The 23,646-nt window shown below is 34.3% G+C and overlaps 4 protein-coding genes across 5 annotated transcripts; 3 read left to right on the forward strand and 1 right to left on the reverse strand.

Annotated features, from left to right (window-relative positions):
• Positions 1 to 2,187: 2,187 nt before the first annotated feature.
• LOC146934280 (uncharacterized) lies at positions 2,188 to 2,646 on the reverse strand. Its single transcript, XM_085707894.1, has one exon. It carries the CDS (start codon positions 2,644 to 2,646, stop codon positions 2,188 to 2,190), a length of 459 nt encoding a protein of 152 aa, XP_085564020.1.
• A 2,783-nt stretch (positions 2,647 to 5,429) lies between these two features.
• Positions 5,430 to 12,880, forward strand: CIP1 (COP1-interactive protein 1). Of its 2 annotated transcripts, none has more exons than XM_085706155.1 (5): positions 5,430 to 5,518; positions 5,613 to 5,695; positions 6,477 to 6,552; positions 8,217 to 8,482; positions 8,629 to 12,880. In XM_085706155.1, the coding sequence occupies exons 4-5, from the start codon at positions 8,389 to 8,391 to the stop codon at positions 12,597 to 12,599; spliced, it is 4,065 nt and encodes a 1,354-aa protein (XP_085562281.1). In that variant the 5' UTR covers positions 5,430 to 5,518; positions 5,613 to 5,695; positions 6,477 to 6,552; positions 8,217 to 8,388; the 3' UTR covers positions 12,600 to 12,880. The 2 variants fall into 2 exon arrangements, with proteins under 2 accessions (XP_085562281.1, XP_085562280.1); XM_085706154.1 differs by having other exon boundaries at positions 8,308 to 8,482.
• A 3,852-nt stretch (positions 12,881 to 16,732) lies between these two features.
• On the forward strand, positions 16,733 to 19,489 carry LOC146934282 (uncharacterized). Its single transcript, XM_085706158.1, has 4 exons — positions 16,733 to 16,918; positions 17,030 to 17,167; positions 17,320 to 17,631; positions 17,766 to 19,489. Exons 1-4 carry the CDS (start codon positions 16,861 to 16,863, stop codon positions 19,322 to 19,324), a joined length of 2,067 nt encoding a protein of 688 aa, XP_085562284.1. The 5' UTR covers positions 16,733 to 16,860; the 3' UTR covers positions 19,325 to 19,489.
• Positions 19,490 to 22,508: 3,019 nt separating this feature from the next.
• On the forward strand, positions 22,509 to 22,907 carry LOC146934283 (uncharacterized). The gene is made up of 2 exons (XM_085707895.1): positions 22,509 to 22,691; positions 22,734 to 22,907. The coding sequence occupies exons 1-2, from the start codon at positions 22,509 to 22,511 to the stop codon at positions 22,905 to 22,907; spliced, it is 357 nt and encodes a 118-aa protein (XP_085564021.1).
• Positions 22,908 to 23,646: the final 739 nt, after the last annotated feature.

Genomic DNA, 23,646 nt, shown 5'->3' on the forward strand with positions numbered 1-23,646 from the left:
GTTGGGTTTTGGACTATCTCAGTATGACTTTATGAACACTAGAAAGCTGAGGATGGATATAAAGCTTTTGACATTGACACTATATGCACTCTTGTTGAAAAGTATTATCCCATGGATTTTAGTGATCAAGAGAAGATTAATTTGCCATTTCATCTTCGACATTTCCTTTTTGAGGCTCGCCAATCATCAACTTTCAAAAATTTATCAACTATTCAAGAATTATGCTCATGTTTGGCTGCCATCATTCCTGTCAATGGACAACCCCAAAATTACTTGTTGCTTGATAGGTTGTTGCGTCTTATTATGACTCTTCCGGTTTCCACAGCCACAACTGAAAGATCTTTTTCGGCAATGAAAATTATCAAGTCTAAGTTGAGAAACAAGATGGGACCTGAGTATCTAGCAGATAGTATGTCAGTTTATATTGAAAGGGAAATTAGCGCATGTATTAGTTCCGAATCAATTATTGATGATTTCAAGGCACTCGGAAAGCGTAAAGTGCATCTTTAGGTATGTAATGAACAACTTTATTATATTATGTAGTTTCAATTTTGAATGATCGATTTTTGGTTTATTACGACTTAAATGTGTTGTGTTTAATATGATTTATATATTTTAGTTTATTTTGATGGCGAGATGGCGGCCACCTCAAACTTTTTAGTCTGGCTCCGCCACTGCCAACAACCACAACAAACCCTTTCGGGTATGGATACAGATTTTTCATAAGGCTTGGGATACTACTGCCAACACGGATTAACCGAACCCTACACTTACTCCCCTGTAATCTATATTATATATAAAAAAAATACAAATTTTATTTGCTTATGTACGTTATGGAAGGAGTGTATATATTTTACACTGCACCCACCTTTGTAATAAAATCCAATACTCTATAATGAAGATAATACAGTTAGGACTGCTCTGAAGCCCCGATACTTTAAAATTGACGACGTATCGTATCCCATGTGTATCCTGCACCGATACCTGATACTTCCCGATACGTATCAGGAGAGTATCCAAAGATTAAATTTTATTTAAAAAATAATAATTATCCGATACTTCCCAATACGTATCAGGAGAGTATCTTATAATTATCCTACACCGATACTTCCCGATTAATGTTAACTAAAATAACTTAACCCTTGAGCACTGATGTGTTCTTTTTTGGATATAGTGTTTCTTTTTTGGATCAATATAGTATAGCATTAACAACGTTCCTTTTGGATATAATATAGCACTGATGGTCCTCTTTTTGGGATATATTGTGTATGTAATTGACTAATCATCACTCTCTTAATCGTCAATATTATTTATATTTATGTTGATGTGCTACGAGCCTATGATTGGTCTATTTTGTTTGTTAATATATTTGCATATTAAAAAAAATTGTTATAATTATATTGTACATTTAATTATATAATTTTTTTAATTAACGTATCCCAGCCGTATCGTATCTTGATTTTTGAAATTTTTCCGTATCGGCGTATCGGTGCAGTATTGTATCCGTATCGTATCTTGTATCCGAACTTCATAGGTTAGGAGCAAGAGCATGATGTTCGAACCAAAAGGAGAATTCAGGAAGAACCGAAAGTAACATCCTTATCAACACATCAAAGCATCCCAATTTCTGAATTGGTGGGATTCACTAAATAGTTAGAGGACTAAGGGTAGTATATATAGGTGAGTAACTTGTAAAGGTGGATTTATAGTCTTAAGACTAGGGAGAATAGGAGAGAAACTCTAATGGAAAAATTGATTTTTTTTTGCAGGCCCTAGTTTCCAAAAAAAATATCCAATGTGCCCCAGTTTGAAAAAAAATATCCAATATGCCCTACTTTGCCATTTTCCCTTACATAGCTCCATCTGAGATGACACCATGTATCCTTTAGGATAGCTCCATCTCAGATGGAGCCATCCTACCTCCTTTTTTTTTTTTTGGGTAGCTCCATCTCAGTTGGCACCATCCTACTAGCTTCTTTTAATTTTTTTTCGTTTAATTTTTTTTGCTGAAAATTTATTAAATTAATTTATTAAATAGAAATAATATAAAATAACTTAATAATATTGATTGATACATTAAAAAAATTAAAACAACATTATTATATAAAATGATAAATATTACAATGAAAAGTACTACTGACGTGCAAGATTACAATTAGGGCAATTTGTGCTATAATGACCCTCACCTCAACACAATTTACATTTTCTTGGAACCTTTTCAACTTCATCCATTTCGGTCCTAATGCGAGTGGTATTTGGACGACCCTTTTTTGGTCTTCGCGTAGACAAATTCGGGCAAAGTACAAATCCCACATACGGGGGCCAATAACTCTGGTGGTGAACAGGGTTGAAACTTCTGTTGTAAACAGCGTATACTCTCTCATTTCGGAAAACTGGATCTATATAGGAAGAATAGTCATGACTGAAGCTCAAACATGCAGCTATGACATGTGAATATGGCATATGTAGAGCTTGGAATTTTACACAGTCACACCACCTTGCTTGTAGGTCGACCTTGTATTCTCCCTTTGCCATTCCTTCCTTATGATCGATAGTTTCACGAACAGAGAAGGTGTATCCCATTCGATCAAAATGGGTGACTTCGTGAGTGGTTGACTTACTCACCTCTTCCTTAATCAAATTCATGCACTTTTATGCAAATTGCGCACCAGAACCTATTGTTGCTCCTGTCTCATGTCCTCTTAATGCAAACAGCGCTGCTGTCCTATAGTAGGTTGCTTTGACCATAGCTGAAATTGGCATGTTGCGAATACCCTTATATATATTGTTCATTGACTCAACAAGGCTTGATGTCATGTGGCCCCATCTTCGACCTGCATCATACGCTTGAGCCCACTTCTCTTTTGGTAGATCGTCAACCCAATTTGCAACTTGCTGGCTTTCCTCTCGAATTACTCTGCGGTAATAGTTGAATGATGGAATGTTCATTGTATATCCTGCATAAGGAAAATTCATGTCAGTTTTTTAATTGTATTTATCTTAAATATATTTATGTCCAATAAACCTTTTACTAACCATTTTTTATTTATGTAGGGGGCACCTATGCCAAGCTTTCGAACTCGTTATCATAAATGTGATATTCCACCGAACAAAAATATCGAAAAATTACTAACAAAAGTGGGGTTTAGAGATTTCATTAAAATTAATAAATTTCCGATTGACATTGATTTAATAATTGCTTTACTTGAAAGGTGGAGACCCGATACCCACACTTTTTTTCTTCCCACCGGTGAATGTACAATCACTTTGGAAGATGTTAGATTATTATTGGGTCTACGTGTTCAAGGACGCGCAGTATTTGACGATAAATATGTTTGCATAGATTCTATTTGTGAAGAATTGTTGGTGCAGTTCCTGACAACAAACATATAGATGGTAATTGTCTTAACTTAATATGGTTAAAATCACATGTTAAGGATATATGTTGCAATAAGGAGCGGATAACCAACGAACAAAAAATAATGCAATGCTAGAGCGTATATACTTTATTTACTCGGATGCCAAATCTTGCCTGACACACGCTCCAACAAACTATATTATTAAGTTATTTTTTATATAATTATGTTGTTTTAATTTTTTTTATTGTATCAATCTATATTATTAAGTTATTTTATATTATTTCTATTTAATAAATTAATTTAATAAATTTTCAGCAAAAAAATTAAACAAAAAAAATTAAAAGAAGCTAGTAGGATGGTGCCAACTGAGATGGAGCTACCCTAAAGGAGATATTAAATAATAAGCCAAAAAAAAATTTAAAATCGAAAAAAAAGGAGGTAGGATGGCTCCATCTGAGATGGAGCTATCCTAAAGGATACATGGTGCCATCTCAGATGGAGCTATGTAAGGAAAAATGGCAAAGTAGGGCATATTGGATATTTTTTTTTTCAAACTAGGGCACATTGGATATTTTTTTTGGAAACTGAGCCTGCAAAAAAAAATTCGGAAAAATTAAATTAGTACAAAAATGTACGCGCAATTAAAGTATTCTAATATGAAGGCCTATGACCTAGATCTAAATTTAACTCTGAAAGTTAATATTACTATATTTGTAAAAGGGCCATGCTAATCGGTGCCTTCGGGCACTGGTTAAGCGCACCATAAAAGGAAAATATTACTAAAAAAGGAAACTTTTCTAACTTTTTATGGATTAATTACACAGTTTTCACTACATTAATTACTACTCCCTCCGTCCCGGATTAACTGAGCCATTTACTAAAAAAAAGTGTCCTAAAATAACTGAGCCATTTCAATTTTCAATACTACTTTCATCATTTCCAATTCAATATATTCCATTTTTTTCCCTTTATAACTCTAATTAATACTACTTTCATAATTCCCAATTCAATATATTCCACTTTCCCCTTTATTTATACATTTTTCTTAATAAGTGTGAAATGAGCCAAGGGCCCAATTAATTAGGGACGGAGGGAGTATAAAATTTCCTTTTTTAGCATCCTAAACCAGTGCCCCGGGGGCACCGGTTAACATTTCCCTGTGTAAAATGCTAGAAGATGTCTTTAAGATATTATTTATGAAATAAAGAGTAATTTTTATCTTTAAAGTTGTATGATTATGACTAGAGTATTGCTAACGAGTGTCTTAAGGATACTTTTTAAGGATTTTTAATTAAGAATTTTTTTATTAAAAAAATCAATTATTTCAATTTTCAATACATTAAATTCATCAATTTTTATAAAAAAAAACTTACAAAAAATCACTATTTAAGGTTGTTAAAGAGTGTCATTTATGTAGCATTCCCCTTATAATTATAATAAGTGTTTGACTTATATTTTAAAGACAAATTTTTCTTTCATGTATTTCTTAAAAAATATTTTTAGAACACTTGTTAACATGACCAAAAAATTAACACTTCCACTAAAAAAATATAATGTAAGAAAGGGAGGTTGTGCCAAAAAAAATGTAATAAAATGAGATTTAATCTTCGTAAACTTAACTCAATTGATAAAAATCTTGCATATTACTATGTAGAAGTTAAAGTTCAAACCTCAAACATTCATTTTTTTATATTTAAAATGTGTGAACTGAAATCAAGTTGCTTGATAAAAAAAAAAAGAGGGGAAGTTCTCTTTTTTATATGTGATGCGAATGGAGTACTACATTGATGGAGTGGCTAGAAATTTCAAAATAATAATGATGATGACTAGTTGGCATGTCCCCGCCCAAGTAAAATGAATGACATTATGGTAATAAACAGAGAAAAGAGGGGGCAAACATCGGAATAAACAATCCAAAGATTCCATTCATGAAATTTGAAGATGAAAAATGCTGGCGTCTCTCTAATCCAAACAAAACAAAGCCACTTTTCATTCCATTATTATTATTTTACAAAAACAAATTATTTATTTTTTTGTAAACTTAATTAAACTATAGGCTCTTCTGTATCTGTCTCTCTTGCATTAACTCAATACCTCTTCCTAACTCTCTATCTCTAAGTTTCTTTCCTTCATCATCTTCTTTTTCAACTCTCACAGAGGTAACAGTGAATTCCGTTTTTCAAATTTTTCATTTCCTTCTTCTGCGTTTTCACTTCAAATTCAATTCAATTATTGATTCTCTCTCTTTTATAGTTGAAGCGTTGAAGAAGCTCTTTAGTTTCAGCTTTTGGATTCGATCAGATCAACTTAATCTACTTGAAATTGAAATCACTCACGTAAGCTTTTATTTAATTCTCTAAGTTTCGACTTTGTTTATTAATCAAGTATTAATGTTTCTTTGTATACTCCGCAGAAATTGGATATGGTTTTGATTTGAACTTAGTTAATCCTGTATTCTGAATTATTTATTGTGCTATTTATTAATCTTGTAAAAGATGGTGATCTTTGACGATTCTGCTCTTTACTTTACTTTGGAATCTAAGAAATAAAAATCTAACAAGGCTTTAATTTTTGCCAAAGTAATAATAATATTAGTTGATAAGTTAGCGGAAAAACTTATACTAGTGGATACTGGATAATTATAGCACTAACTGATTGAATTTGTTTTGTTCGATAAAATTGATGTTTGAATGAACTTATAAATATATGAAATGACATATATAAAAAGATATTTTCAATTAATATTTAATTTTTTTCAATTAAGATAAAGAAATGATATATGTTATAAGCTTTAGCTTATAAAAAATGCTATTAAAAATAATCTATAAGTTGGTGAAAAAGTGAAGGTTATCACGAGATTTTATTAGTCATATGAACTAAAAAATTATAAGATATCAACTATAAACTATCTTATTGCATTTGCTAAACAGACATTAAATTAGCTTAGTCAATTGGAAATAAAACTATACCTGCTACTCAGTATCAGTATATTCTAGTATTTCTATTTGCCTTTGGTGTTTTTATTATCATCAATAACATAGTTTTAATTTGAAGCTCAATTTTGTTTGTTGCATTGAATTTGTTGTGTCTTTTATAATTTTTTCCTTTTCTTTGTAGGTTGCTGCAATCTTGTTGCTAGAGCTTAATAGATTCAGAAAAGAGGATATAAGGAAAACTTGAAGCAATATTTAAGGTACTTATTCCAATTTACCAAAATATTGATAATTGTTATAAGAGTATTGAGCCTATATATTGGGGATTATGTTATGTATGTAAGATTGTATTTGTAATTATGTTTTTTTTCCATTTTTTTCTTGGATAGTAGTATTAGTACAGAGTTGTTGTTTTTTACATTTTTTAAATAATAAAAAACTTAATTCTTGAAAGTTGTTGTCGTGGCGGCAGACTGTAGCTGAGTTGTAGTCTTGGAACTTAGTGCGTTTCTTTCTTTTATTTTTTGGTTTTAAATTGATAATCTAATTGCATTTTGATTATTTTCCTTCAAAAATAAGTGCATCTTGATTATTCCGTTCTCAGTAATAGAATCGTGTTAAATCCGTATAGCTTAAAATTTGGACCAGTGGTGCGTTAATTAATTAAGAGTTTGGGACCACATTTTGGTTTAGTAACAGTAATTATGGCAACCGCGTCTAGTATCTTTTTGACACTATTGACCTTTTTTTTCTTCCCTTTTTTTTTTTGTATTTTAGGGACCCAGTTAATCACATATAATCCGTAACTGAACCCAATTTCCATCATATGAAACATTAGTAGTGCCTTGTTCGAATAAACCCCAAATAATTATACAATCTTTCCCATATTTCAATGTTTTTATTTTCCCTGCAACATGTGTTTGCGCTATAGCATTTTATTAAAATTTTAAAAAACTCCACATGCACAGGATGTGCACAAGTGGAAGATAGCAAACAATACAAAGAGGATACATACAAATACACACCAATCAAACCAAACAATCATGAACACAACCTAAAAGCCACACTGCCAAACTGTGCAGGAATTGGCACAAATACGTAGCAAAAGAAGAACTATCCCCTTCAGAGCCTATATAATTGATAACTAAAGATGGAATACATTAAGTATCAAGGATAAAATTCTGCAATCTTGCAAAATCCCAAGCCTCATAGCATTCTAATCTGTTGCTATTCACATCTAAACCATTTTGCAAGCCAAGTATAACACCTATACTGCAACCATCCAATAGAGGCAATCAACCTCTCACAATCAGTGTACTTCACTTTAGGAAACCAAACAGGAGCCCAAACAACAATCCCTCCATATCTTCATTAAATTATTATTTCCGATGATACATGTTTTCTCCACACAAGAATTACGCCTCTACTGCAATCTCCCAAACCAACCTGCATAATGAAAACTCCAATTCAGACTGAACAAACATTATCTCCGACTAACTATCCAAAACAAATCAAACAACCATAACTCTCAGGTTCTTAATTTCCAAAATATCTCTACTAACGAAATATGGCAATCAAGTATTCGATCCCTCACTTCTATCCATATAGCTGCAAACAACACCTTGACACAGCCTTCCCAATTATTTCCAGCCAGCACGATGAGACACAACCAACATAACATCATCTAATCTGAAACCATGATCTTAAGATAGCTCTTTTGATAGGACCAAAGCAAATTAAACCTTAACTGAGATGATGCAGGCCTAAAATCTCAACCATTTATATCATCTTATGTTAAAAAAACGAAAAATACAATTATAGACCATCCATTCAAAAAATATACAATTACAGACAATATTTTTCCTACACTGTTATTTTACATTTTTTCAGCTGTTTTACACTAATTATTTTTCTTTTCCTTTAGGTAAAAAAACAGATTCTTCAAAATTGACTTTGTAGAAAAATTGTGTGCACCTCATTGCTCAAATATCAAATAATTGTGTTAAAATTTTCAGCTCTTCACTTCCTGGAATCTACATGGTGAACAAATTATCTCTGACTTGATATTGCTAAGAAGTTGGATATCAGTGGAGAAGATGGTGAAACATCACTTGAGAAAGTCTATAAAATCGCTGTTTGAAAGTCACATTGACCCTGATAAAGAAGAGCAGCTCCAGGGAGCTAAAGCAGGTACGATCTCTATCCACAATTACACTCTGCCCCATGACAGCTGAAATGATATCATGGAAGATCACTAGGAAAGTTATACTATGTTATCTGTATATCACCTTATGTTGATCAACAATTGATTTCGACTTTTTCTAATTTTGCTACAGAAATTGAAGACAAAGTTAAAAGGATATTGAAACTTATCAAAGATGACAACCTTGAAGAGGATGGTACCTCAGCAGAAATTTTGAAGAGGGAACCGCTTGCTGAATTGATTGAGGATATCCACAATCAATACCAATTGATTTACACACAGCATGATCATCTGACAGGTGAGTTAAAGAAAAGGATCAAAGGCAAGCGAGAAAAAGGAAGTTCTTCATCCAGCTCTGATTCAGATTCGGATTCGGATTATTCTTCAAAGGACAGAGGCAGCAAAAATGGTCAACTGCAAAATGAGTTTCAAAAGATAATTGATGGATTAAAGCAAGAACTTGAAGTGGCGCATAAGGAAGTCGCTGACTTAAATCAGAAGTTGACAGTTACACATGAAGAGAAGGAGAACATAAGTTCAAAACACCTTGCAGCATTGACCAAGATACAAGAAGCAGACAAGGTTAGTATGAATTTGAAAACTGATGCTGAGGCATTTGAGATACAAATATCAAAACTTTTGGCTGAGAATACTGAACTAAATAAGCAACTGGACATTGCTGGTAGAGTAGAAGCTGAACTGAGTCAAAAATTGGAGGATATGAAGACAGAAAACAATAGCTTGGCCATGGAGAAAGAGACAGCTCTCCAACAGATTGGTGAGGAAAGGAAGATTACAGATGACCTGAGAAACCTAGTTGATCAATTGAAGGATGATAAGTCAGTGATTGCAAAGGAATTACAAGCAGCAACAGATGAACTTTCTATTCTGAAGCAGCAATTGAAACATGCAGAACAACAAATAACAACAATAAGCCACAATCTGGAGGTTACAGAGGAAGAAAATAAATCATTAAAAGCAGAAATTTCACAAGCTTCAAATGAGATTCAGCTGTCTCAGAACAGAATACAGGAATTTGCATCTGAATTAAGTCAGTTAAAGGAGAAACATGATGAGAAAGACAGGGAAGTGTCAACCCTCACTCAGATCCACGAAGGGCATAAGAATGAGTCCTCAAATCTTATCAGGGAACTAGAGACACAAATCACAAATCTGGGGATGGAATTAGCATCACTGCAAAACGAGAAAAAAGATATGGAGGATCAACTTAAGAGCAGCACCACTGAAAAAAGAGAACTGGAAGAGCGCAATTTAGGCTTGCTAAACCAAATTTCAGAACTTGAAATGAAGTCCAAAGAAAGAGAAGAGGAACTATCTGCTATCATGAAGAAACTCAAAGATAATGGGGATGAATCATCTTCCAAAATATCAGATTTGACATCTCAGATAGACAATTTGCTCGCTGATTTAAGCTCATTACATGCTCAGAAAACTGAACTGGAAGAGCAAATAATTTTTAAAAGTAATGAAGCCTCAACTCGAGTTGAAAGCATTACAAATGAGCTGAATGTATTGCAGCAGGAAGTGGAGTCTCTACAACACCAGAAATCTGACTTGGAAGTTCAGCTTGTGGAAAAAAGCCAAGAAAATTCCGAGTGTTCAATTCAAATTCAAAGTCTGAAAGAGGAGGTTGACAGAAAATCCCTGGAACAAGAGAGACTTATAGAAGACAGAGAACATTTTACAAAAGAAAGAGAAGAGGAACTATCTGATATCATGAAGAAACTCCAAGATAATGAGAATGAATCATCTTCCAAAATATCAGATTTGACATCTCAGATAGACAATTTGTTGGCTGATATTAGCTCATTACATGCTCAGAAAAATGAACTGGAAGAGCAAATAATTTTTAAAAGTAATGAAGCCTCAAATCAAGTCGAAAGCATTACAAATGAGCTGAATGTATTGCAGCAGGAAGTGGAGTCTCTACAACACCAGAAATCTGACTTGGAAGTTCAGCTTGTGGAAAAAAGCCAAGAAAATTCAGAGTGTTCAATTCAAATTCAAAGTCTGAAAGAGGAGGTTGGCAGAAAATCCCTGGAACAAGAGAGACTTATGGAAGACAGAGAAAATTTTACAAAAGAAAGAGAAGCGGAACTATCTGATATCATGAAGAAACTCAAAGATAATGAGAATGAATCATCTTCCAAAATATCAGATTTGACATCTCAGATAGAAAATTTGTTGGCTGATATTAGCTCATTACATGCTCAGAAAAATGAACTGGAAGAGCAAATTATTTTTAAAAGTAATGAAGCCTCAACTCGAGTCGAAAGCATTACAAATGAGCTGAATGTATTGCAGCAGGAAGTGGAGTCTCTACGACACCAGAAATCTGACCTGGAAGTTCAGCTTGTGGAAAAAAGCCAAGAAAATTCCGAGTGTTCAATTCAAATTCAGAGTCTGAAAGAGGAGGTTGACAGAAAATCCCTGGAACAAGAGAGACTTATGGAAGACAGAGAAAATTTAACCAGGCAGATAAAGAATCTGGAACTGGAGATAAGCTCCATCAAGAGCAAAAATAGCAAAGATGAAGAGCAAATAAGGACCAACGTCCAAGTGATCAATCATCTCCAGGATAAAATTCATATGGCAGAGATAGAAGGTTCAACCCAAATAGTTGCCTTTGGTGAGCAAATTAAGAATCTTCAACTTAATTTGGCACAGGAACTAGCGCAGCAGCGCAAAAAAATGGAGTTGGAGCTGGATTCCATACGCAGCCAGAAGAGTGAAGTTGAAGAGCAGTTAAGAGCCAAAGACCGCGAGTTGAACACTTTAGAGCAAAAAGAAAGTGAATACGCAAAGCAAATAAGTGCTAACCGGGATGAGATCAGTAAACTGGCACAGGAAAATTTGGAGCTAGCAGACAAAATAGATCATTCGGAGAGAGGATTAGCAACAAGAGAATTTGAGTTCTCTGCGCTTCAGGATAAACTTTATAAGGCAGAGGAAGAGGCTTCAGGAAAAACAATTGCCTTCACAGCTCAAGTTGACAATCTGAAAAAGGACTTGCTTTCCTTGCAGAAAACAAAAGAAGAATTGGAGCTCTGCTGTGAAAATATCAAAGAAGAACACACAGAAGTCCTCAGAATGGTTGACAATGAAAAGAATGAATTAGCCAACAAAAACATGGATCTTCAGAGAACATTGGAAGAACGAGAAGATGCATATCAGAAGTTGAATGAAGAATATAAACAAATTGATAATTGGTTTAATGAATACAAGGTCAAACTTGAAGTTGCTGAGAGGAAAATGGAAGAAATGGCAGAAGAGTTTCGTGAAGGCATTGGGTCAAAAGATCAGATGGTAACTGATTTGGAACAGCAAGTTGAAGACCTGAAAAGAGACCTGGAGGAGAAAGGAGATGAAGTCAGCACTTTGTTTGAGAATGTCAGGAATCTTGAGGTAAAGCTTCGCCTGTCAAACCAAAAGCTCCGGGTTACAGAACAATTGCTAAGTGAAAAGGAAGATAGCTTTAGAAAGGCGGAACAAGAGTTTCAGCAAGTTCAGAGAGAACTTGAAGACAGGATTGCTACTCTGGTAGCTACAATCACCGCTAACAATGAAGCTTTTCATGAAACTATCACAAGTGTTAAAGTGTGTGTCAACAGTGTGATATCTGGGATAGATACTGTGAGCAGGAAATTTTCCGACGAAAGCAAAAATCATGAGAACCACATCTCAAACATCTCCCATGAGCTTCAGGTTGCAAAAGAATCTGTCAGCGAGATGAATAGGGTGAAGGGGCAGTTACAGAGAGATAAAGATCGTTTGTTGGAGGAACTGCAGGGTAAAAAGGAAGAGGAATTAACTCTGAGGGAAAAGGTTGAGAAGCTAGAGGCGAAGGCAAGAAAGGAGGAATCAGAGAAGATGAATGTGACATCAACTGTTGTTGAACTTAAGAAGACGGTTGAGGCGCTAGAGAAGTTGATGAAAGAGAAAGAGGAAGGCATGTTGGACTTGGGAGAGGAAAAGAGGGAGGCCATCAGGCAGCTCTGTTTGTGGATTGATTATCACCGCGAGTGTAGTGACTATCTCAAGGAAATCATATCGAAGACACGCAGCGGCCAGAGAGCAGCATAAGTCCTTCTGTATATTTTTTTATGGAACTCTGTCCTGTTAGGTATTGTTGTGATTTGACATATAAATAGCTCATATTTTTTCTGTGAATTGATTCTTTTGTTTTTTGTTTTACAAACATGAGTGTGTGTATAATTTGATATTTTTCCCATATCATGAGCAGAGTTAGTCCTGTTCTTCTCTTGAATTTGAATTGAATAATCTTAGTGAGGTCTTATTGTTTTGTTCAGTATACAAATTTGGATGAACACGTCCCATTATTAAATTTTGCCAATTCTTTCTTACTCGTCTTTGATGCTTTTATTTTACATTTCTTGCTTTTTTGTTCTAAGTAGCTTATTAAGCAGGCTGGTATTCTCGTCTTAAACAGATAGTTCTTTCATGCCTTCTGGTCTAAAACAGGTCTTATCATAGATTATTAGAAACTAGCTAGCAATGATAGTTAGCTTGATTAGAAGTGTTCTTATTCCGCAGAGGACTTGCTAAGGGGGTGTGTTAGCGGCCAACACTCGGTGGGATTTAGTCCCACATCGGATATATATCATTCTTGAGAAGAGTTTATAAAGAGGAGGCACTCCTCACCGTACAAGCCGGTTTTTTAAGGATGAGTTAGGTCTCGATAAGGATGAGTTAGGTTTTTTAAGGATGAGTTAGGTCTCGATTTTTAATCGATTTTTAAGGATGAGTTAGGTCTCGATCTCGATAAGGATGAGTTAGGTCTCGATCTCGATATCTTGCATAGAGACTCTGTCACCTCTGTGGATCAGTAGCTTAGCTTGATATTAGAAGTGTTCTTTCACTCTGTGGATCAGTAGCTTAGCTTGATTCTTATTCCGCAGAGGACTTGCTAAGGGGGTGTGTTAGTGGCCAACACTCGAAGTGTCCTTTCACTCTGTGGATCAGTAGCTTAGCTTGATTCTTATTCCGCAGAGGACTTGCTAAGGGGGTGTGTTAGTGGTCCGCAGAGGACTTGCTAAGGGGGTGTGTTAGTGGCCAACACTCGAAGTGTTCTTTCACTCTGTGGATCAGTAGCTTAGCTTGATTCTTATTCCGCAGAGGACTTGCTAAGGAGGTGTGTTAGTGGCCAACACTCGACGTGATTTAGTCCAACATCGGAGAAGTGTTCTTGTGGATCAGTAGCTTAGCTTGATATTAGAAGTGTTCTTTCACTCTGTGGATCAGCAGCTTAGCTTGATTCTTATTCCGCAGAGGACTTGCTAAGGGGGTGTGTTAGTGGCCAACACTCGAAGTGTCCTTTCACTCTGTGGATCAGTAGCTTAGCTTGATTCTTATTCCGCAGAGGACTTGCTAAGGGGGTGTGTTAGTGGTCCGCAGAGGACTTGCTAAGGGGGTGTGTTAGTGGCCAACACTCGAAGTGTTCTTTCACTCTGTGGATCAGTAGCTTAGCTTGATTCTTATTCCGCAGAGGACTTGCTAAGGAGGTGTGTTAGTGGCCAACACTCGACGTGATTTAGTCCAACATCGGATATATATCTCGATATTCATGACATTACTACTCTTGCATAGAGACTCTGTCACTCTGTGGACCAGTAGCAGGACCTTAGCAGGACCTCTACTACTCTGTGGACCAGTAGCAGGACCTTAGCAGGACCTCTACTGTCGGTCTGATCCTGAGAACCAGGACTTGTATTTTCTTCCATGCTTATAGATGCGCATCTCACAATCAAACGCAAACCATAAACTGTGCAGGAAAAGGAAATGCATATCACTTTGGATATAGAAGATTCACGGCTTGTGTTTATCTACCTCATTCGAGCTCCTACATCTTTTTCCTGAATTTTCTGTGCTTCTTGTTTTATCCTCTTCTAGTTCAGAAACTAGTATTTCACGTTCCTTTTGGGCCTGCAAATTCTTGGCAGCTAGAACTTGCTTTCGTCAGGTTTTGTTGTATACGGAGTGAATTTGGAATCATACCGAGAGATAAGTAATGTCTAACAAATAGTTTCAATCATGATACAAATTTGGTTATCTCGAACAATTTTTTTTTTAACTGAACTGATCACTAGATTTTGTTCTCTAATTTTCTATTCAAGTAAATGTTGTCTTTCAAGTTTATAAAAATGCCTTTTAGAATAAATTTCTATATAGTTTTCTTCAATTAAAAATTTATAAATATAAAACCTATTGGAGTTTTAAACAGGTGATGTTTCTTTTCTTTTTTGTAAAAACATAAAGCTGACGTTTTCTTAAAAAAAAAATTATCTCCTCATATTTTGTTGCACGTTGCAGAAAGGAAATATAAAGATGAAAAAAAATACATATAAGAATAGCTTATGAGGTTCTATATTTTAAAAGAAAAAGAGCCTGTGATGTTTTTTTTCTTCTTTCTCCGAGAAGATGGACGAAAAAATAACCACTCGAAACTTCTAACACACATAAGTGGAGAATCAAGATTCCAAGTGAATTATGACGTCTAGCATAACAATTTCGGCATTTGCCGGTTGAGCTAGGCTTATGAGACTCTTAAACCATATATAAACAATTCTTAAAAAGTATCATTGAATATTTGAGAATTTTAAAAAAGTAAAGTCTTAAGTTATTTAAATAATATTATTTTTTTGAAGGAAAAAATAATATTATTAGAGGATTGGTTTTGTCATTCAAAAAGAATTGACGGCACAACTTGTTACCCACTTGCCTTCCATTATCAACATTATTATTATTGAATATTTATAAACATTAGTATTGAAATCCTTCAATTTCAATAATGGTGTAGCTTGTTGTCTGTTTGCTTTCAATTTCAGTATAAACTAATATACAAACATTATTATTGAATTGAAATCTTTTTTGCTATTTTTTGTTGCAAAATAATTATTAAATGATTTATTTGTCAAATAATAAAAATAATTTATATTGTGACAGGTAGATGATAAATAAGTCTTCAATAATTTTAGTTTAGAATTAATAATTTGTTTTACCGAATACAAAAGTAACACTGATATATTTACCAAAAAAAAAAGTAACACGAATAATTAAGACTACCCTTAAAACAAATCAAGTTTACTAAATTTCCTCCGGTCCTTTTTATAAGAAAAGAAACCAAAAATCATCAAAACCAAGACAGTCATTACTAGTTATTGTAATTTTTTAAATGTTTTTACAAATATACCCTCATAAAAATTTGTGAAGTATTAAATATATCCACTAATATTGAAAAGACCAACATTAAATGAGGGTTAAAAAAGTCTTTTAAACAATAAATATATCTTAAAATTGTAACTTTTTCTTATAAATAGGACCATGAATTTTTTTGAAAATTTTCTTATAAATAGGACCGGATACAAAATTATACTATTATTTTGCCAGTTACTATTGTTACAACTTTATTTTACCGGGAAACCGCGAATTTGGATTTTCAAATTTTCCATTTCCTTGTTGCGTTTCGTTTCTTCAAATTAAATTCAATTCTTGATCCTCTCTCTTATAGTTGAAGAAGCTCGACTTTGATTTCAGCTTTTGGATTCGATCATATCAAACTGAAATCACTCAAGTAAGCTTCAATTTCACTATCTCAATTTCTTGCATTGAATTTGTTGCGTCTTTTACAATTTGAAGCTCACTCTTCTTGTTTCTTGCATTCAATTTGGAACCTAACAGATTCAGAAGATAAGCTGATACAATATCTAAGGTACGTATTTCAATTTTCAATATCTAAGAATATTGCAAATCGATTTTAGGGATTATGTATGTGGTCTCCATTTTTTTCTTTGGGTAGTAATATTATTACATAATTATTGATTCTTTTTTCTTTTAAAAAAAAACTTAATTCTTGCAAGATTCCTGAATTTGTTGTAAAAATTAGATGTTGGTGATGCTTATTAGTATTTTTTTTTTTTGTTTTTATTTGTTTTAAAATTGATAGATAATCTAGTTTCATTTCATTTTTATTTGTTCTCATAATTATTGTTTCTTGCGTTAAATCCTAAAATTTGGAGTTTTGGACCACATTTTGGTTTAGTAACTGTAATGATGGTAGAGATTGATCATGTATATCATCTTTTATATGTTATATACAAAAGAAACATTATCGACGACATTATTTTTCATTTTTATTTGTTTAACTATAATTCATTATCGACCTCTATAATTCATTTTTACTTAATTGCACAAAAGTAGTTAATAGACATTTTCAGAAATTTCTTGAAAACAGATTCTATAGAACAAAATTTTCAGCTCTTCACTTTCTGGAATCTACACGTGAACAAATTGTTTTCGACTAAGAAATTGGATATCAGTGGAGAAGATGGTGAAAATTGACATTGATCCTGATAAAGAAAAGCAGCTTCAGGGAGCTAAAACAGGTACAATCTCTACCCACACAATTACACTATGCACCATGACAGCAGAATTGTGATATAATGGAAGATTGTGATGCAAGATACCTTTTTTTTTTTTTTTTACTTTTCCTATAGAAATTGGAGACAAAGCAAAAAGGATTTGGAAACTTATTAAAGATGACAAACTTGGCGAAGATGGTACCAGAGCAGAACTAGCTGAATTGATCAAACAATGCATCTGCTATCATGATCATCTTGAGGGAGCTAAAACAGGTACAATCTCTACCCACACAATTACACTTTGCACCATGACAACTGTATTGTGATATGACAGAAGATCACAACACAAAATATGCTATGATTTATGTATATCAGCTTTGGATGATCAAACAAATGATTTGGACTTTTTTTTACTTTTCCTACAGAAATTTATGACAAGGTAGCAATGATATTCAAACTTATTAAATATGACAAACTTGACGAGGATGGTATCCGAGCAGAACTTTTGAAGAAGGAACCACTTGCTAAATTGGTTGAGGATTTCCATAAACAACTCACCTGCTATCTTCATGATCATCTAGAGGGGCACAACTTAGGTCCGCGGAACCAAGTTTCAGAACTTGAAATGGAGTCCAAAGAAAGAGAAAAGGAACTATCTGTTATCAATCTTATCAGGAAGAAACTCGAAGATACTGAAAAGTATGATAAAGAAAAGCAGCTCCAGGGAGCTAAAGAAGGTACAATCTCTATGCACCATGACTTCTGAATTGTGATATGATGGAAGCTCGTGATGCAAAATATGCTATGATTTTTGTATATCACCTTATGGTAGCTCGAACAAATGATTTGGACTTTTTTACTTTTTCTACAGAAATTGAAGACAAAGTAAAAAGGATAATCAAACTTATTAATGATCACTACCTTAATGAGGATGGCACCCCGGCAGAAGTTTTGAAGAGGGAACCACTTGCTGAATTTATTAAGGATTTCTACATTCAATACCAATTTCTTTATGCACAATATGAAGAGCAAGCAAGGGTCAACATTGAAGAGATCAGTGATTTGACACAGCAGAAGTTAGAGTTACATGATAGAAATGTTGACTTAAAAAGATCAGCTGATAGAGAATTCGCCTTATCATGTATGCGTGAATTTAATAAGTCCCTCCTGGAGATAATTCAGCAACATAAACAAGATTCAGTTCACGTGGAGAAAACTTTTAAAAAAAAAGCAAGTGAAGACGAAAAGCAAATAAATGATCACAGGAATGAGATAAGTAAACTGGCACAGGAGAATTTGTTGATGGGAGAGAAAATAGATCATTTGGAGAGAATATTAGCAACAAGAAAATCTGAGTTCTCTGCCCTCCAGAAAGCAAAAGAAGAAATGGAGCTCTACTATGAAAAAATCAGAAAAGAACATGCAAAAACCCTCGCAGTGGTTGACAATGAAAAGAATGAATTAGCCAACAAAAACATGGATCTTCAGAGAACATTAGCAGAACGAGAAGATGCATATCAGAATTTGAATAAAGAATATGAACAAGTTAACAGTTTGTTTAATGAATTTTTTGTCAAACTTGAAGTTGCAGAGAGGAAGATGGAAATAATGGCGGAAGAGTTTCGTCAAGGCATTGGGTCAAAAGATCAGATGGTTGCTGATTTGGAACACCAAGTTGAAGACCTGAAAAAAGACCTGGAAAAGAAAGAAAATAACATCACCTTTTTGGTTGAGAATGTCGAGAATCTTGGGGAAAAGCTTCGCTTGTCAAACCAAAATATCCGGGACAAAGAACAATTGCTAAGTGAAAAGGGAGAGAGCTTTAGAAAGGCAGAAGAAAAGTTTCAGCACGATCAGAGAGCACTTCAAATCAGGATTGCTACTGCAGAAGCAACAATGGCCGCTGACAATGAAGCTTTTCATGAAACTATCACAAGTACTAAAGAGTGGTTCAACAGTGTGATATCTGGAATCGATACTGTAAGCTTAAATGTTTTTGACAACCACAAAAATATTGAGAACCGCATCTCAAACATCTCACATGAGCTTCAGGTTGCAAAAGAATATATCAATAAAATGAACAAGGAAAGGAGGCAGTTACAGACAGATAAAAACCATTTGTTGGAGGAGCTGCAGGGTAAAAGGGAAGAGGAATTAACTCTGGGGGAAAAGGTTGAAAAGCTAGAGGCAAAGGCAAGAAAGGGGGAATCAGAGAAGATGATTGTGACAACAATTGTTGTTGAACTTAAGAAGAGAGTTGAAGAGCTAGAGAAGTTGATGGAAGAGAAAGAGGAGGGTATGTTGAACTTGGGAGAGGAAAAGAGGGAGGCCATCAGGCAGCTTTGTTTGCAGATTGATTATCACAGGGAGCGCAATGACTATCTAAAGGAATTCATATCAAAGACTCGCCGGGGCCAGAGAGCAGTGTGAACCCATCTATATTTTTTTATGCAACTTTGTCCAGTTAGGTACTGTCGTGATTTGACAAACATGAGTATGTGTATAGTTATATTTTTTTTTCCCTGTATCTAAAGGAATTTGAATTGAATATATCTTAGTGACGTCTTATTGTTTTGTTCAGTATAGAACGTTGGGTTAACATGTCCCACTAGCAAAATTTTCCAGTTCTTACCCGTCTTTAATGCTTTTTATTTTACATTTTATCATATATTTCTAGAAACTAGCTAGCAGTGATAGTTAACTTGATTAATTAAGTCTTCTTATTCCACAAAGGAATTGCTCTTGTATAGAGGCTCTGGGGATCAGTAGCAGGACCTCTACTGATGCTGAGAACCAGGATGTGTATTCTCTTCAGTGCTTATAGAAGCCCATCTTACATTCTTTCTACAGTTAACATTCCTCTTGTTCCGTGGGACCTATAAAATCAAATAACAAGGAGAATCTCACAAAATCAAACACAAACCATAAACTTTGCAGGAAAAGGAAATGCATCTAACTTTGGAGAGAAGAAAACAGTAGTAAGTGAAATATTTAGAAGATTTACGGCTTGTGTTTGTCAACCTCATTCGAGTTCCTACATCTTTTTCCTGACTTTTCTGTGCTGCTTGTTTTATCTCTTCTGGTTCAGAAGAGAGAAACCTACATTTTGTGTTTGTCTAATGATCAAGTGAACTTGCATGGTATTCAAAGCAACTCCCGTCGAATGTGGCCTGTGATTCTTGGCATTTAGGATCTAACTCCCATCGTTGAGCATGAAATAAAAGTACTACATGTAGTCTATAATAATTTCTGATCCTAAACAACTAGTGAATATTGATGCAGACATAAGTATCCTACATATGACAATAATGCTCTTTATATTCAATACATGCATAAAAATGATCCACAGGTGTCTGGCTCAAGTGGAACCAAGAGCTAGTATATTGGAAATGTAGATAAATACAACTCTACAACAATTCACTCAATAAGGTGAAAGAGATGAGTTGATGGAAAAAAAGAAGATACAAGGTGAAAGAGATGAGTTGATGGAAAAAAAGAAGATACAGAATGAAAGAGACCATCAAATGACATTTATAACATGATTATAAGAATGATTAAGGGATAGCAAAATAAAAAGGATCATAAATAGAATCATCAGTCTGTTACCTTTCGAGAGGCCTGTTCAAAAGCTGTAACCATCTCCAAAACTGATGTTCCCTTCCCTGTTCCCAAGTTATAAACCTCACAACCTGTATGCGCAGACGTGAAATTTTACCAAAACAACATCACATAAAAGTGAAAATCCAAAAACGCGCCAAAGAAAAAACAACTATCATTGATTATGGGAATCCAACATCAGTTCACAACCATTGCTACTGTCACGGAGTCTACCAAAATGAATAGACTGAATAAATTATTAGAAGAATTTGATCAAATTTCAAATAGTACCTGTCTTAGGATCATCTAGCTTACAAAATGCAGCAATGTGCCCATCAGCCAAAAACTGTCAACTGCATGAGGATGTTCCAGTAACTATTGTTGACTTACGAACTTGTGCAGCAAACAGATAGCTTAAATTTAAATTTCTTGCATAGTCTTTAGTTTCCTAACTTTATTCTTTCTTTCTTGTCTAAAACAGATAGTGTTGGTGATTTCCAAAATAATGGAATCACTTTAGAACCAAAAGTTGTAACTCTTCATGGGAATCATTCATATACATTGGAACCTTTGGCAAAGGGATGCTTAATGAACATTTGCATTGATTCAAATGTATATGATTATAACCTTTGGCAAAGGGGTGCTTAATGAACCTTTGCATTGATTCAAATGTATATGATTATAACATTTGACAAAGGGATGTTTAATGAACCATAACATTGTTTCAAATCAAAGGGGTGTTTTCTCTAATATGAAGGGTCATATAATGCATTATAAATGCTTGACATTTGGGCATTAGTTTGACAAGAAAAACAACACACAATTTTGGACAAAATTTTGTTGCATTAACTACATAATTCTCCCTCATTCTCTTACTCTAAATCATTCATCAATTCTCTAATGCATGAGTGAATTGCTGGAACCATAAATCTGTAAAATACTGTTAGGAGATACGCTTGGTGTGGTTGTGCAATACACGTCAAGGAACTCATAGTATCCTGAAGGGGATTCGCTGGTCATTCCTTATTGCATCCAATATACAGTTATTGGTGGGGGCGAATCGAACCTAAAGGTTAGTATGGCAACCCCATGCGCTTTGAGTTTTACATGCATAACCATTAAACTTTTCAGGAAAATTGCTGTTGACACATTAGAGAAGGCTGGGACACACATGTAAAATACGTTTTTGCCCCCTCGGCAGTTAACTGCCGAGGATTTCCTCGGTAGTTAACTGCCGAGGTTTTCTGAACATAAACAACACGAACAGAAGCAGTCCAGTTTCATTGTTTTCACTTCAAACACATCCAAATTCTCTCCAAAAGCACATTTTCACGAATTGCAAGCCAATCATCACCACATTATCACAAGTAAGTACCCTTAATCATTGCAATGTTAATGTTAGGTTGTTTAGGTTTATTTTTTTAAAAAATTAGAGTAGTTTGCATGTGGTTAGGGTTGATTTTAAAATTGACAATTTAATGATTGCATGTGTAGTTTTTGAATTGATAAACGAATTTAGTTGTTGCCTATGCTGTTTAAATGATAATGTGGCTTTGAATGGTGGCAAATGAACACAATTTGAATATGTTTTATACTTTGCACACATAGTGTTTGATAAAATGCCTCAATGACAATTTTATTGATTATTTAGTTAGTTTATGTTATGAGAATTATATTGTATGATGTTTAGGTTATGATGGAAATGTTGCACACAAATTATATTGAAATGATGATTATATTGAATGGATTTAGGTTTAGTTATGTTTATGTTTATGGAAATGTGAATGTTTATGTTGAAATGATGATAATAATGATTATATTGAAATGATGGTTATATTGAATGGTTTTAGGTTTAGTTAGGTTTATATGAATGATATTAGGTTATGGAAATGAATAATGTGTTTGATTATGTTTATGTTTAGTTTAGGTTTAATGTAAATGTTTATGTTTAGTCTAGGTTTAATGTGTTTGATTAGGTTATGGAAATGATGTAAATTTTTTAATTGTTTGTGTAGATATGGCCGATCAGGAGCCCATTGATCCATCTAAGATGATTGGTGGTAGGCGTGCGATGACTCAAAGCCACCGGAGGGAGAGGCAAAGGGGGCACATCCCAAAGAGGGGAAGAGGTCGGAGGGCGGATGGTTCAGGGACTTCTCAGGCATCTGAGGCTTCTCAGGCGCATCCTGAACAGTCGCAGGTGGTTGATCTGACCTAGGAGGTGGAGTACCTGAACTATCAGGATCACCATGATGTGACTGATGGTGGGTACGACGAGAAGTATATGCCAGAGCAGCCGCATATGCCAGGGGAGCCAGACGAGGATGACATTGCTATGGCGGCTGCCCCGGAGGTGTTGCCTACGGACGCTCCCTTTCCTGGAGGACCGCAAGACATATCTTTGCTTCACTCTTAGGCCAATCATGTGGCATTGCCGCTTTGGTATAATAAAGATGACGTAAGTATTGTTTTTTTAAATGTTCTTTCTTTATGTTTAATTATGTGTGTGTTTGTTTAATTATTTTCTTTATTTTTTCTTTCTTGATTTAATATGTTTTCTTAAAATGTTTTCTTTATATGTTTTCTTAATATGTTTTCTCCATTTTATATGTTTAATATGTTTAATTATGTGTGTGTTTGTTTAATTATTTTCTTTATTTTTTCTTTCTTGATTTAATATGTTTTCTTAATATGTTTTCTTTATATGTTTTCTTAATATGTTTTCTCCAGTTTATATGTTTAATATGTTTAATTATGTGTGTGTTTGTTTAATTATTATTAATATGTTTTATTTATATGTTTTATTAATGTTTTTTTTATATGTTTTCTTACTATGTTTTTTTTAATTATTATATCAACTTTTATTAATATGTGATTTTCTTTATATGTTTTCTTTATTTTTATTTTAGCATTTATTAAGTTTTAAATGTTTACATTGTTTAAACTATGTTTATTTTTCTATTTTTTCAGTGCCGCAAGAAGCGTGTTGTAAAGCCAATTAATCATGGCCCCAAGATTTTGAGTCTCGGACGTCCAAACCCCAATCAGAGATGGTTTTGGGATCCGCTTAGGGCGAGTGGCTTACATGACTTGGTCTACTTGGGCTACGCCACTGTGCCTCACGCTTTGCTGATGACTCTATGCGAGAGGTGGCA

The sequence above is a fragment of the Medicago sativa genome, chromosome 4, assembly GCF_051527215.1.
Source record: "Medicago sativa cultivar Bolivia chromosome 4, Bolivia_mono, whole genome shotgun sequence".
NCBI classification, from domain to species: Eukaryota; Viridiplantae; Streptophyta; class Magnoliopsida; order Fabales; family Fabaceae; genus Medicago; species Medicago sativa.